Here is a 15,452-nt window from a genome sequence, read left to right as displayed (position 1 = left end):
TTGTAAGTGCAAGGCTGTTTTCATTTCTGATGCAAACCGAAAAATTCTGAAGAGTCCAATTTAACACAGCACGGGCATAATTCTCTCTTTTAGAGTTCTCTTTTGGAAATGGATTTTCTTTTTCCTTGTAGGAATGCATCACACATTCTAGGTCCTTGAAGACCTCAAAATTTAAAAAAACCCAACAAACTATACCTATATTAGTGGAGAAGAATGTTCCTCTGCAGACATAAAATAAGAAATGAAAATGATGTTACCCACTAACAGAAATTAAAGCAAGCTTTTGCTGATTGAGGGAGGCTACTTAAGAGATAGGCTCTAAACACAAGGGTCATCATCATGATAATGGTACAAATGGAAAAGCAGATTCTCAGTATGAGAATACACAGAATTTCACTCAGATTACTTCTAAGAAAGTACGGCAGTCTTTGTCCACAACTGTCCAGAAAAATAATGGAACTAATATCAGATGAGATGTAAGACAAAATGATAGATATTGATTTTGATTGTGAATAGTTTCCTTACAAAAATATATCGATGCTAAAAGGGAATATATAGAAGCTTCTCTACAGAAATGAGCATGCAAATGATAATCTTGATTTCAAAAAGAAAACTACAAAATAAACAATGTCATAAAATATTAATACCTGAGTTACACTCAGTTGTGGTCTGGTCACAAGTGGTGTTCCCCAGGGCTCAGTGTTTGGGCCAGTCTGTTTGATATTTATATTGATGATATGGACAAGGGGATTGAGTGAGACTGGCTCAGTTGGCCGGAACACAGTGCTAATAATGCCAAGGTAGTATGATCAAACTCCATATGAGCCATTCCCCTAAGAGTTGGACTTGATGATCCTTATGGGTCCCTTTCAAGCCACAATATTCAGTAATTCTGTAAGAGAGCACTGTCAGGCAGCTTGCAGATGACAGAGGGCAGGAAGGCTCTGCAGAGGGATCTGGACAGGCTGGATCAATGGGCTGAGGGCAATGGTTTGAGGTTCAACAAAACAGGTGTCATTTCTTGTGCTTGGGTCACACTGGCCAAGAAGGCCAATGCCTGACTTGCACCAGAAATAATGTGGCCAGCAGGAGCAGGGCAGGATCATCCCCCTGTACTCAGCACTGGTGAAGCCACACCTCGAGTCCTGTGTACAGCTCAGGGCCCCTCACTACAGGAAGGGTGTTGAGGTGCTGGAGCGTGTCCAGAGAAGGGCAGCAGAGCTGGTGAACACAAGTTCTATGGGAAATGGGAAATGGGGCTGTTTAGCCTGGAGAAAAAGAGGGCCAGGAGGACCTCATTGCTCTCTACCATTACCTGACAGGAGGCTGTAGCCAGGTGGAGGTTGGTCTCCTCTCTCGGGTAACAAGTGACAGGACAGATGGAAATGGCCTCAAGTTGTGCCAGGGGAAATTCAGATTGGCTATTAGGATAAATTTCTTCACTGAAAGGGTGGTTAGGAATTGGAATAAGCTGCCCAGGGAAGTGGTGTATTCAGTATCCCTGAAGGCATTCAAAAGACACACGGATGTGACAGCTGGGGACATGGTTTAGTGGTGAACCTGGCAGTGCTGGGTTAATTATTGGTCTCACTGATCTTAAAGGTATTTTCAACCTAAATTATTCAATGCAGCTATGATTCTATTCTATTATTCTATACAGTTTAAGTCAATATATTCAAATGTCATCCCTTTCTGGATGACATTCATTTCTGGGTAGACAAATTTCAGGGTACATCCCACAGAGACTACTTCTCCAACCACCTAAGACAGGAGAGTTGCTGGAATAAGCTCTTGCTTTTAGTTTCTGACTATCCCTTCCACTCAAAGAAAAGCCCTGCAAGAGCCCTGAGTCTGGATGTGCATTTGGACATTAAGACTACAAAACACCTCTGGGTGTCACAGCGTACAAAATCTAGAGTCAAAATGACTCAAATGCACCACAACAAGAGAGAAAGGAGAATGATTTCAGAATCCTAAGCAGGAGGCTTCAGAAATCTTTTTCAACCAGAACACAGACCACCTTAGCACTGCATAGGCTGAGATTGTGTTTGTAGAAATGGCAGTGCAATAGTAAAAAGCCGATGATTGCAGGAATGTAACCCATATTGCAACATGGGCACTCTGATGTATAAAAACAAAGCTTGAGGATACTTCACCATGAATGCTGCCAAAGATAACAAATGTGAAATCCAAATAAGTCCTGGAGGTAGACTAAAAAAAACCCCACTAAAATCAAACACACTTCTTTATTTTTTTTACTAATTCCTTTATCACAGTCAGTAGAATTTATTTATAGCAATGCTGCAGCTCACAACCACAAGTTTAATTATGTATAGTCTTCAAAGAAGGTTTAAAGCATCAGAAATGCATTAGTTTTGTTTTTTTGATTTGTAATATCATCACGAGTTGCTCAGCTGATTTCTGAAAACACAACAGCATCATCCCACAATTAATGTCATAATTTCACAAGAACACTGACAGGAATTCTCAGCTATATCCTTTTTTTTTTTTTTCCAAAAAAAGAGCACTTCCATAGATAATATTCTTATCATCTGTGATCACAGTCATCTGCAAATATATTTTATTAAAGTAGTGAGATCTGAAAAAAATGAGGCAAGAGTCTCTTTAGTGCTTTTGCCTGCTTTTTTATCTTGGCCTTTATCTTACTCTTTTGCAATATACTCTGGAGAAGAGAAAAACATTTTAGTCCTACTTTCTCAATAAAAAAAAAAGAGGTTTACATGAATAAATTGTTAAATTTTATGTGTATTTGTCTCTTCTTGTCAAAAACTTTTGAATCTGGCCGCCCTCCATCTCTAATCTGCTTTGATTTAACAACATGGGACAAAGGCTACATTTTGGTGCAGCTGCCACATTTCCAACAGTTTTAACTTTACAGCAATATTCAAACCAGCAACATGTTTTGATCCCCTCCTCTACAGAATGTTTTTACTTTTCTCCTCATTAGGCTCTTTCATCTTACAGTACTGGCATACGTCTCCACATAAGGTCAGATAGCAAACTATTCAGCTTTGCCCAGCTAAGAACAAAAGCCAAACTAAACACCTGCTAATAGGAGAACTGCTTTATGCTAAAGTCACAGTGCTCAATGAACACAATTCTGCAACAGAAGCTTTGCATGAAGCCTCCTCTAGTTTGCAGCAAGTATAGACTTGATGCATCCTTCTAAAGTTAGACTTGCTCATGGAGCATGATTCACTGACTCACAGGTTTCAACAAATAGTTTATTTTTAACTGGAAAGCCTGTTATCAGCTGGCTACAAATTTGCAAGCTGCCTCTATCAATCCAGAATTGTGTGAAGCAGCTGGTTTTACCACACACACTCTACAACTTTTCAATAAAGATGAAAACCTCAAATAAGAAATTTAGGCCCACTGAAAGAAGGTAACAGAAAAACATCCTGTAAAAAATTAAGAAACCCCTTGTCAGTTCTAACATGGCATCCAATGGACTAGTGAGACAGAGAATGATAAACAAAGATAACAGGTCACTTGGAAAGTATTTCAACAGGGAAAACGGTTTCCTTCCTGTCTCTTAGAGAACTGAAGAGAAGTGTAAGCACTCATGGGTGAAACCTGCCCATATGGGGTTTGGAGCACGTCTGGTCCCCAAACTGTAAGGTTATCAGCAGTTATGCTGCTTTTGGAACACCTGCGTATTTCGTACCACTATGTATCACAGACGCACTGTGCTCTTCACAAAAGTAACTTCTCACTCCCCCATGATAAGTGGCATTTTTTCAAATACAAAAGTTAGGGTGAGACTACCATAGAAGTTTCCCAACACTATCCTGCATTTTTAACTTCTAAAATCTTGCTGCTACCACTGCTCTTTTTATTCTAAGGTAGGGAAAAGGACTGGACCAGCAATAAGAGGAAAAAAAAATGTAGCTGGCTGGTTTGCTCTCGAACTTGCAAAAAGTCCATTTCAAAAACGTTTACTAGAATGAGATATTCACTGAATTACTTGCCTTAGTCTGAATAACAAATGTGGTTTTCATGTAAACAGTGCTGTCACCAAAACAATGACAACCATCACACATCTGCCAGCATTTGTCACAAAACTGAATAAAACAGACCAAGTGTCCTTAGAAAGGGCTGTGATAACTGATGGTTTGATATCCTAAGAAAATGAGTTATCTGCATTGCAAATCCATTTCACAAAGGTGACCTGGTCAATCCCCATATGGAGAGCAGAAGCAGTATCAGCCTTTAAATTCACTTCACTTCTTCAGTTTCAGGAACAAAGTGGCAAAGTAACACACACTAGATGGAGCCACTTGCCTCTTCCAGCCACAAAAGCAGCCAGAAAACTGGCCCTAAAAGGGACATAAAGAAGGTATGAAGAAAAAAGGACAGTCTCAAATAAAACCAAGTACTTATGACAAACTGCTTACCTAGCTGGACAAGATACTGAATAGTTAAAAGTATCATATTCTCCACACTTAGCAGCTGACTGCTGGACAAACCCAAGAGATCCAAATCCTTATTTTCCAGCTGTGGAATCTTGTAGCAATTCACCAGCAAGGGACTTACAACAATATCACCAACATTTCCATAGAAATAAGGTAAAGTGCCATAGCCTATGATAAAAGAAACAAAATCCCCTCAGAAATTCATAACAATTGCCATTACATGAAATCTTGCACAATAATACATTTCCAAACATCTTCTTAAAGCTGCCTGGCAAAATACATTGCACCAATGACTATTCTTGGCATTATAATAGCTTAAAAAATAAATTACAGGCCAGGGATCCTCTGCTGTGTTTTACAACAAGTGATCACATACATTTGCAAGAACTAACATTAACTGCATGATATCCAGCAGGGTAATAACTATTGTTATCCAAATACAGATGAGAATATTATCTGTTTGGGTCTTGCCCTGACCTTTAAATACAGATTCTCCATAATATAGTGTCCAAAGAAGAAAAATCAATGAAAGCAAAAGTACATTGATCTTAACATTATAAAAGCAGCATAAGTCACATTAGCATTGATTCAGGCTCTGTGGTATTGCTGTGATTGATTTCACTTTTTTGGCCACCTCCCCATTCTGTTTTCGTAAACAGGTAAAATAAACATTGGCAACTAAACGTGCTATTCTGTAAGGTAAAGCACACGAGCACAGGCTAACTCGTCTTTTCTTTCAGAATGTTTTTCGTTTCAAAAGAAGCATTTCCACAGAGATTTTGCCAAATCCATCCTTTTGGGTACATCTGGTTCTGTACTATTAATAGGATGCTGTTTCTCAGGGCCACTAACGTTTAGCCTAACTGAGGACTTAATGGCAGCTCTCCAAGAGCCTAAGGGCTGCATTCAATTTGCACTTAAGCTGATGGCTGTAGGCACCCTCATCTTTAATAAGGAAGTGTTTCTCTGAAAACCATTAGAGCACCACGCCAGAGCTTTATAATCGGCTTCCAGAAAACAACGCTAAGCAAAACAAACCAGAAGCGTAACCCTATCCTTGACAGATTTACTGGTGTAGATGGCCCTGTTAATTCTCCAGGAAGTGTGTGCATTAAAATTATCTGTGCAAGTGAGGACTTCTCCATTCCTTCAGGTAAATTATTCCACGGACTGTACTGACAAGCATGCTCTGTTGACACTGAAGCTACTCTGTATGACCATCTATACTGTATTGGACCTAAAAGAAATTTGGAGTGAAAAAAAGAAAATCACTCATCAAAATTTTGGCAGCACTAGCTGACCCATCTCTTTTAATGTATTATGCCCAAATATCTCAGGTTGAAAGGTATATTTACATTTAAAGTCATATTCTTAAAGCAATGTTTTTCTAAGGGTTAACAAAGTCCTTTATACAGCTAAAGGATTTTAAAAGCCTGAAGCCTGATCTGTTATCTCAATTGCTTACAAGAACTATGGACTATAAATGACAAAAAGTTAGTATGATTTACTTCTGTTTAGTCAGTGCAAATCAATTTTCTGGTTCTTACGTAGAATTCTGGGGCTGAAGATCTGAACTATAAAGGCTGCAGGAAATATTTGCTTGGTTTATAAGTTGTTTATACCGGAAAGCTATTTTCATTACTTGGAAATAGTTCTCTTCTGGGGTTTTACAAAAATCTTATTTGTATAAAACTTAGATTTGGCCAGTGATTCTGCATAAATTTGACCCAGTGGTGACCTGTTTGCAAATCGGGTTCTCCAGAAATTGCCTGACTCTCAGTTTTAAATATTGAGCAACTAAAGGAAACTATCTGTGACAAACCAACTTCGCATTGTACTGAATGCCAGAGCCAACAGAAAGAAATAAACCCATCTTTGTCCTGGGGAGTGTGTATTAGTACAAAATGCAGCATTTGACTCCTCAGTGCAAGACTTACCTATCAGAATCACTGGTCTGACTCCCGAGTTATTCAGCAGGTTTTCAGGAACTATTACAGTCTCCCCTGCTGGGATGGGCTGAGGCTGTAAAATTCCAGTTAACATGGATTGAGGAACTGGGACTGACAAAAGAGGCTCTATAAAATAAAGAAAAGAGAGACTTCCATTACTAAAAGGCTCATACTGTGATTTGGCCTTATGAACAAATAAGAAAAAAATTACTGCAAATCACTGACTGTAATAAAATTCAAAAGGTCTCTGCATTTCCTGCTATAGTTTTAAGTAATTTAAATGAAGAGCTTATATCCTCCTGTAGCCCCACCCCTAAAATAAAACTTTTTCTGACCATTGTATTGTTGGTGAGAATGAGAGAGCAAAACACAGGTTTGAATATGCATCTTCAAACAAAGCCAAGTACTAAGCCAAAAGGCCACCCCCCAATACTGCCTCTCAATACAAGGGAAGAAACTGCTTCAACTTCTGACCTAGAATATATGTAGATAAGAAAAATAAAAGCAGACCAAAATCTCAAAGCTGCCCTTACATAGTTGCTACAAGGATAAAAATCAGGCTTTACTCATGAAAGAGCAACAGCAGCTTTCATAAGTAAAGGAAGCCAAGTGCAAGAATTTTGTAATCTGTAATCAGGTTTCAGAGTAAGGCCTGCTTCACAAGTTTCTCAGGCTTCATTTGGTGGTTTGCAACCACTTTTTCAAACCATGCCATCAATGGAAAAACATCAAAGGCAGGATGAATGAATGCATATGTTTTACCAGGGTAAACTGTTTATCCAACAGAAGAAAGTACTACTAAAGACTCATAGAAAATGGAGTACACAAGAGAGGCAGCAGTAGTGGAGACAAACTCAACAAACAGGGGATATTGCCTTATATCTTGTCTCTTCAGCAGGTTTCTGAAGATAGAAACCGACAAAAGCTGCAATTTGAGGTGCTCAGATAAGCAGGCCTGCACTACCATGTAACCCTATGTCTTATGATGAATATCTCTGAAAATAATTCCAAAATATCTTAAAACCAAGTCCTCCAGAGCAGAGTTAAAAATGCATTGTGCATATTGATGAATGGCTTTTTTCGTTCCTTGGATGCTTATTCTCTCACTTTATAGAGAGAAGAATAAATAACTATTTATTTTTATTTTTGAAATATTCCCCTTTTGAAAATATGCTAAATCTCACAACTGAAAAGTACACAAATAGTGAACAGTTTTATTAACAGTTATGAATAAAGAGGTACCTACATGGATATTGACGAGTACTTGTAATTAATTCTATTTCCTGTCATGATATTAAACTCCTACTGCTTTTCCAAGCGCAACTAACATTTGACCTCACTTTCTGCTATTAACTGAAGATCACCTAGTGTATCACTATCAGCGTCCTTCGTTAGGCCAAAATTATATAAAGCTGGTTTTCTCATGCAGAAACAGAGTGTACAGATTCTGTAGCATCCCACACCGCACTGAAACACAACAGTCAAGGTGAAGGCTAATGAAAAGTCCTTGAAATATATTCATATATCCATACACCTGCACAATTTTAGAACAACTGAGTTACAGTAGGGGGACCATGGATTTCTTTTAGCTTTATATTTTTATTAATATTATTTGCCTCTTCCTTTCCTCTCTCTGCCCCAGCAGTTTTACTTCCCCTGTGTTGCATCTTAGATTACAACAACCAGGACCAAGCAGTCATATGTGCTATTTTGGGGGCACCTGAAAAAACTCTCCGTGGTGTGCTTGAATACTTTGACAAGATCAGTCATGCTTGCTGTGCAACACGTGAGAGGTGTAGCACAGGGCTGCTGGGCTGGCTGAGTTCACATTTTAACAAATGAAATCTCGATGGCATTCAAGTTTTACCTGTTCTTGTCGAAGGCCGGATCGTAGGAACGGGTACTGCTAAGCCAGGAGGTGGGACTGGGGACCCAGGAGACCATCCTCTGTGACGTTTCTTTGGTGGTCCAGAACTGGACATAGATGCTGGAAGGAAAGCAAAAACTAATTCTAAACCCTGTCCTCCCAAAAGACCAAATTCCAGCCCACGCTCCATTTCACACAGGTGTTGAGGGGGGATCACATCGCAGAGCACCAGAGGCTCATACCTAGATTTACATAAAACCAGGCTGTGGTGTGAAAAACATTGTTACCCATGTTAAAATGTCCAGCATTATCATTAATGGTCATGCCAAAAAGCAAATGGATCTGCAAAGACTTAGCTGTAGGAACAGCTACAATCGGAAGAAGAACAAAATCACAAATTCCAGGCTCACCATCCAATGCAGCTTAGAATAAAAACAGAGAGGTTTTCTTTACCTTGATCTCCAGCTGCACAGCCAGGACTTGGAGACGTCGAGTGAGGCATTGGCCGAGAGACTGTAGTACTCAATGCATTATTTCTTCCTCCATTAGCGTTTCCATTAGCAACATCCGTGGCACGCAGTGGAAGAGGAGCTGAGTATAATAAAATACAGAGTGTGTGGCTTGAGACAATCTTGAAAACAAACAAATAAAATAATACAGCCACACACTGGTGCAAAAAACAGGGCAAGATGCGTGACTGAAAAAAAACATACTCCAGGGAAAGCATGAAATGTACTCGGCAGAGAAACATTCAGATTGCAAAGTCCAAGCCTTGAAAAGGGGTGCCCAGATTGGTGAGGAGGGATAAGTGGAAGAAAAATTGCAAAGAAAGCCACATTAAAATACAATTTAAAATTACACACATACAAACTTATTGCAAGTTTTGCGACATATTTTCTTACACAGTGATTTTTTTTTTTTTAATATACACCACTAATTCAGTTTGTAAAGATTTCTAAGCCCCTTGTGTGTATCTACATAATTTTCCCCAGTCATCCATATGCTATGCAAGGTAATTCACTACAGAGCTCTCATCTAAAGCCTTAGCAGAGGACACTGGGCAGGGGAAGACAGGGCAGTTTGCTGCAAAGTGTACATGGCCTGAGCATTACTGAGCCAAACCATGCCTAATTTTGCTACCTCTGCCTAAGGTGATCCTCCAGGCCCAGCAAGCCGGACACTCTGGCAGGATCCACACAAAACTAACTACAACAACGGATGATCAACAGAAGTTACCATCATTCATCGTTCTCATTCTTTTTCAGTACACAGCTTTGGCAGAAGATAACAAATGGCATAAACTGTCAACATGGAGGCCAGTGGAAACTCCAGTTCCTTGCTGACATCGGCCAGCTTCACAAGGATTTAGCTCCCAAGAACACATTCCAGGAGCAACACCAGGAGATGGTGCAGCAGCTTGCTGGAAGCGTTAGAGATGTGGGTATGTAGCTTAAAACAATGCAACTCCCCAGCTGCAGACATCCCAATAAATTCTGGCACAATTGCCAATTACGAAATATGAACAACCTCACTCGCCCATTGTAAGCTCCCCATTTCTACTCTGAGTCAACAATTTTGTAAGGGCAGATATGGTGGACATGGGTCAGTTACGGAAGCGGTTGAAAAGCTGGGAAGTAATTTCAGTGCAAAATGAAATCACACAAGTATGGAGGAGGAAAGATATTTTGAACAAAGAACTGTTAATGATTTATTAGATACAACATAATTGTACTATGTACCATAAGCAATACCACATTGTATTGAATAGCAGATGTAATACATCATGTATAAAGTGTCATGTATATGCTCATGTGCATACATAAACCAAATAAATAGATATATTTTCTTATTCAAGCATACTGTCCTGCAATAGGTGTGATGATTTCTTTTTTATTGCTCAAAGATGAACCACCTAAAGTAAAAAATCAGATTATCCCAATAGAGTATCAGTGTGGGACTTAGATGTCACAGTTGAGCATTACAATTTATTAACACACAATACAGAAATAAGCAATTAAAACAGCAGATATATTAAAACTCCTTAAAATGAGACTAAATTCCACCAAATGTATGTTGAGGAACTATAATTGTTAGAAATGCAGAACTGCACACAAGTCTCAATTACTGAGGCAGGAGTCAGTGGGATATCACGAGGTGACACGCTCTCTCACAGATAGGAAGTGCAGAGAGATATATCACTGCACCCCCACCAGGATGTTAAATCTGAAAGCCAAGGTGTGGCTCAAGCTCAGGGACAGTACTAACTGCAAAAATTTCTGTGCCAAAGGCTGCAAGAATACGACAGTTCTGGAGAATGCTAGTGAATGCTTTCCTTTTCCTTTTCCACCAAAAAAAAGAACACTCTCTTTTCTTGGCCGTTAAGCTGATGATTTCCCTTGGCTCTCAGATGTTTTGGAAAGCAAAGCCATACCTGCAGCAAATGCCTTTCCTACGAGCTGCACTGACAGAGCCAGAGGTTTCACAATGTTCTTGTTCCGGGATGGATCCTGTGTTCCACTTAAGTTAACAGCAGCAGAAGATGATTTTGCTGGACTGAACACTGAAGAATCTGAGAACAGAAGTTGTGTAATTAATTATTAAAATTTACATACATATTTTTTTAATCACATACCCATTTATCAACACTCATCTCTGCATAAATTGCAAACAATTTTTTACACTCCTAAGAAATTACCATATATATTTCAGGAGTTTTAACAATCATTTAACTGGGCATTTCTGTAGAATCTTACAATCCACTGAACCCATGATTGATCTCTTCCACAATATTTTGCACTCACACACAATCAAAAAATACTTTAACTATAGAAGGGGGTTATCTCATTGCTCCTCAAAATAGCCTCATGGGATAGGCAAGTAAATGCAGTTATCTCGTGGTTCACAGGAGGAAGCTAAGACGAAGAGCTTATGCTTGCAGCCAGCAAGCATAGGGAACAAGCACCGGAATAAGTTACCTAAAAGAGGTTGTGGAATCTCCATCACCTGAGATTTTCAACAACAAGCTACTGAATCTCGGTCAGACACAGCTAAGCTTGACTAAAGGCAGAAAAAAAACAAACCCCAAAAAAATAGCCTCCTTACAGCACTACTGTCTATAAAACTATAAAAATCGTGTGCCCATTTATAAATCTGGGTAAAAAATTAAGGGCATTTGAGCCCAAACTCTTTGCATAAATTAACAAACTTCATAGAACACTTTACCAAGGCTAAAATTTATAAATCTTATTTTGTAGAAGGATAAACTGAAGAACAAACAGATTTTAATATTTGCCCAGTATGTAACTGATTCCAAACCTCTCAGGCATTTCATAGTTGCAATTTACTTCAAGAAAAAATTGGCATTTGGACACTGATACACTGGCAAATCCAAATTCTTATAACCAGAGTGAAAGAATATTAACTCAGCATCAGTCCAGAAAGTAGTTTGCAACAAGCAGGCAAAGGAGGCTAAGTTCACCTACAGATGTCCTAGAAAAACAGCCAGCTAAAGAAAACAGAAGACAAAGACCAACTTGATCTGCCAAACACATTCACCCTCAGGCCACACACCATTTGGTGGAGGAGAGTGGGAGGAAGCTCTGCTTTGCCAGACAGAGTAACTGACATGAAGAACAAACACAGAAGCCTCTGCTGCTGCTGCCCCACCAGAAAATCTTGTCCACGTTCATAGAAAAATATGCTGAAGGGCTAACAAAATTGACCACCTAGTCAGGGCCCTTGGAGGGAGATGCTGGTCTGCCATTAAATATGATGTAGCAAATATGTAGTATTAAAGTTTCTTTAAAGTAAACTGTCCAGAAGCTTTGGGCGTTTTTCCCCCCATCTCTAATTGTAATACATTTTCTTGAAATTTTATCTGTGAATGTGGATGTGGTTGGTATATGTTTAAACACCACTCTGTTACCTAAGCAGGACTTATAGTTATTAAAATACCAGTTATTAAAATTCTTCATCTTTCTCTTGTAAAGCCCTGTTTCTAGTTGCTTAACACAAGAATTCAATTTTCCCCTCAAGTGTCTGCCCAAAACCATATTTTTGATACTGTCTGCCCATAACTATATACATATATCTTGTAGAACTCAGAGACTGAGCTGCTCACCAGAAACATTTACACAACTTTTAAAGAAAAGAAGGGATATGAGTTGATGATGAAAACAATTTCAGAAAACAACCTGCTAATAAGTAGTCCTATTTTAAAACAACCTACAAGCAAACTCCAGTAGAACTAGCTATGCAGAATCTAGAAGAGAAAAAGCCAGAAAAGCCCTCCATCATAGGTGACATGTCAGAATTTATGCCACTGAATGAAAGGTGCTCTCCCCCCTTCTCCCAGTCACAGGGGATTCATGTGTATGTATGTGGCATTATCTTCACTAGGAGATAACAGCAGAAGGAGATGAAAAGGTTTTGACGAGCATGACCTAGGAGTACAAACAGTGACACACAGAAACACCAAGCAGGCTGAAAATGGCAGGGGGTGATAAGGAGAAAGCCATATATATGGCCAAAGGTGTATCTATTAACTTGGCAGATACAATAGAAGACAAAGCTGTGTAAATATTAGAATGCTTGTTGCTCCAAATAAACAGGTTCTCATACATCTGCACAGTTCTCATGCCTGGATCTGGAAGCCAAGGGATCATGCAATGAAATGTAGATGTGCTTTAACCACACTGTCATTTCATTTTACCCAAAGCCTAAAGCATTTAGCTTCCTCAACAGAGACAGGGGCAACCACCTGGGAGAAGTGCCTCTGGAAATACTAATCAGTGATTATAGTCTCATATAAATGCCCATGTTCAGCTTTTGTTTATTACTCCTTTTGACAAACTTCCTAGGTGTAAAAAGTATTTTAACCATCTTGCTTTCTATCTGCAAGACAGAAATTTCATACTCCTTTAAAGAAACATGTTGGTTTGGACATTCATATCAATTAATAACAACAGCCATTTTCTCTTGTTTTTAATTTTTCAAGAAATAGCACAAACAGACACAAAAACATACAACAGAATAGATGAAGCTGCAATAAAGCAATAAGGAAGAAAGCTCAAACAAAAGCACTTTGTCAGCTTGCAAGAAATAAATAGATACATGATATTAAGATGCTGCTTCTTTGCAAGTCAATATCTATTTGATTTTTATATTTTCTCCTTATTTAAGGATATCATTAATAGATTTCTAGAATAGTTGTGAGAGACCTCTTAGCTCATATAACAAAAATCCACTGTATGCATATGGGGAAACTGCAATTCTAAGTACACCTTTGCATGCAATAAAATTTAAATAAATAAGGAAATCAGCAAGTAAATAAAATAACATCTTGTCCCCCCTCCCTAAAAGGAGATTATTCTCCTTTTCCAGAAAAATAGTCTAGTTTATATACTAAGCAAACACTTCCCTACAAACATGTAATTCAAGTTTTCTCAGATGCACAAAAAGATTAATGAAACAACGACAAGGAGGCACAGAATCAAATAAGTTAATCAAAAGACCGTTTAATGCTTTTACATCAGTTGTTGCTTTGAGACTAATCTAACCTTCAGCCTCACCTGGGTCTTAATCTTTGCCAAAGCAAATTTTGAAAGGCATCCTCTCCAGTGTAATCTATACATGGCTCAAGGTAAATACCCCGTTGTTTACAGCATCCCTGACCCACCAGTGGCTGCGGTAACTTACCACCCCCAATGGTTATCTTTACAGCACTTTCAGCTCCTACCTGTCTGAGTGAACCCTGATTTGTATCCATTAGCTGATCCACCCTCTGGGGTCGTGGACGGTGACACCGAAGGATTTGGTTTAGCAGAGAGGCTAGCAGCAGATGATTGCCTGCTTCTACATTCTGCAAATGAAGCAGCTACAGTACATATTAACAAGGCCTCCTCCCAGCAGCAAAGTTCAGCAACGCGGTGGCGAAAGGTGACAAAATGTTAAGAGCATACAGAGAGCACGTACAACAAACAGCGGCAAATGGCAGCATCCAACGAAAATACGGATTCACAGTTTTGTCAACTTTGTCTTCTAATTAAGAAAACCTCCCTGGGGGCCACTCAGGGGGCCAGGCAAATACAGACCAGATGCTGCAAAATGGCAAGAGCCCTCAGATCACAGCTTCCAAGAGATTTGAAGGTATTGAACATGTCCCAGAAAACACTCAGCGACTTCTGTGGCACAACCTGTATACAAACCGTCATATGTTGCCCTTTAAAAGGAGAAATTGTGCTGAAACCCAGATTTTTAATATGCCTCCACAAACCTTCAGGAATATCTCAGAGCTGTTAGTGTCTGTCTGGATGAAAACTGAGTTGAGGGAGGAGAAAGTCACCTTGAAAATCACATATTAATCCATTTTTAAAACTGAGATCTAATCAGGATTTTTTTTAAGAGAAGGGCTTAAGTGTTTAAAAGCACTCTTCTTCTAATTAGACCTATAATGTAAGTGAAGAGTGAAAGGTTACCAGATGGATGGCAGCAATATGGGGATAGGACCTACCAAAGTTATGCCCATGAGGTTGACTTTTGGCTGATTTTCTGAACTTTCATGGGTGCTCAGAACACTTGCAATTAGCATATAACAAAAAGTGGAACCAGTATCTGCTTCTTCCACATGTGCAATACTCCTGACTGCATTTACCAGGACACACACCAACTCCAACTGCATGAGAGGTTTCAGAAAAAAATATTCCAGAAGTAAAATAAGGCTTCCTTCGTCTTTATTTGGAATTTCACTACCCAATTAAATATTTGTGTCATTTTTGTGAAAAAATGCTGTTGAAAAAGCCACATGCACTCTAAAGCAGTAGTCAATTATCCTTGTAACAGAGAAAAGCAGCTGAAGCCAGGATCCTTTTGACCCACTAACTGATACAAACTATAATCACTCATACAGCTCGGTGATAACCATCTCTTTCTGGTGTCATGCTGCTATTCACATGAGGATGTGACTCCTCAGATGTCTGTCAGCTCTCCTGCAGAGCTTCCCCTCTCCTCACATCAACTTTTTGGAACAACAGGGACCAGATCAAACTCTTTCTTCACTGAGTGAGACCACAGATTAAAAGGTAAGGTAGTCTGCACATAAACCAACTTGGCAGACAGTGAGCAGGTAAACCACTCTTTCCTTGAGTCTTTGCATGGTTCTAGCTCCAAAACCCTGCATCCTCCAATAGGAGACCTCCATGG

General features: G+C 39.2%; 1 protein-coding gene across 10 annotated transcripts in view; it reads right to left on the bottom strand.

Moving 5' to 3' along the window:
- GREB1L (GREB1 like retinoic acid receptor coactivator) overlaps positions 1 to 15,452 on the bottom strand; it is a 131,433-nt gene that overhangs the window by 33,895 nt on the left and 82,086 nt on the right. For 6 of the 10 annotated variants that reach the window (XM_038126716.1, XM_038126719.1, XM_038126715.1 and 3 more), the window contains 6 exons: positions 13,990 to 14,127; positions 10,684 to 10,821; positions 8,706 to 8,843; positions 8,253 to 8,372; positions 6,374 to 6,511; positions 4,419 to 4,604 (listed from right to left, as the gene is read on the bottom strand). In XM_038126716.1, coding sequence (XP_037982644.1) covers positions 4,419 to 4,604; positions 6,374 to 6,511; positions 8,253 to 8,372; positions 8,706 to 8,843; positions 10,684 to 10,821; positions 13,990 to 14,127 — 858 coding nt within the window. The remainder of the gene's footprint in view (positions 1 to 4,418; positions 4,605 to 6,373; positions 6,512 to 8,252; positions 8,373 to 8,705; positions 8,844 to 10,683; positions 10,822 to 13,989; positions 14,128 to 15,452) is intronic. The other 4 variants (XM_038126722.1, XM_038126723.1, XM_038126724.1 and 1 more) reach the window with 2 other exon arrangements.

The sequence above is a fragment of the Motacilla alba genome, chromosome 2 (assembly GCF_015832195.1).
Source record: "Motacilla alba alba isolate MOTALB_02 chromosome 2, Motacilla_alba_V1.0_pri, whole genome shotgun sequence".
Classification (NCBI taxonomy): domain Eukaryota; kingdom Metazoa; phylum Chordata; class Aves; order Passeriformes; family Motacillidae; genus Motacilla; species Motacilla alba.
The sequence above is the reverse complement of the archived record's forward strand: the minus strand, read 5'-3'. Positions and strand labels throughout refer to the sequence as shown.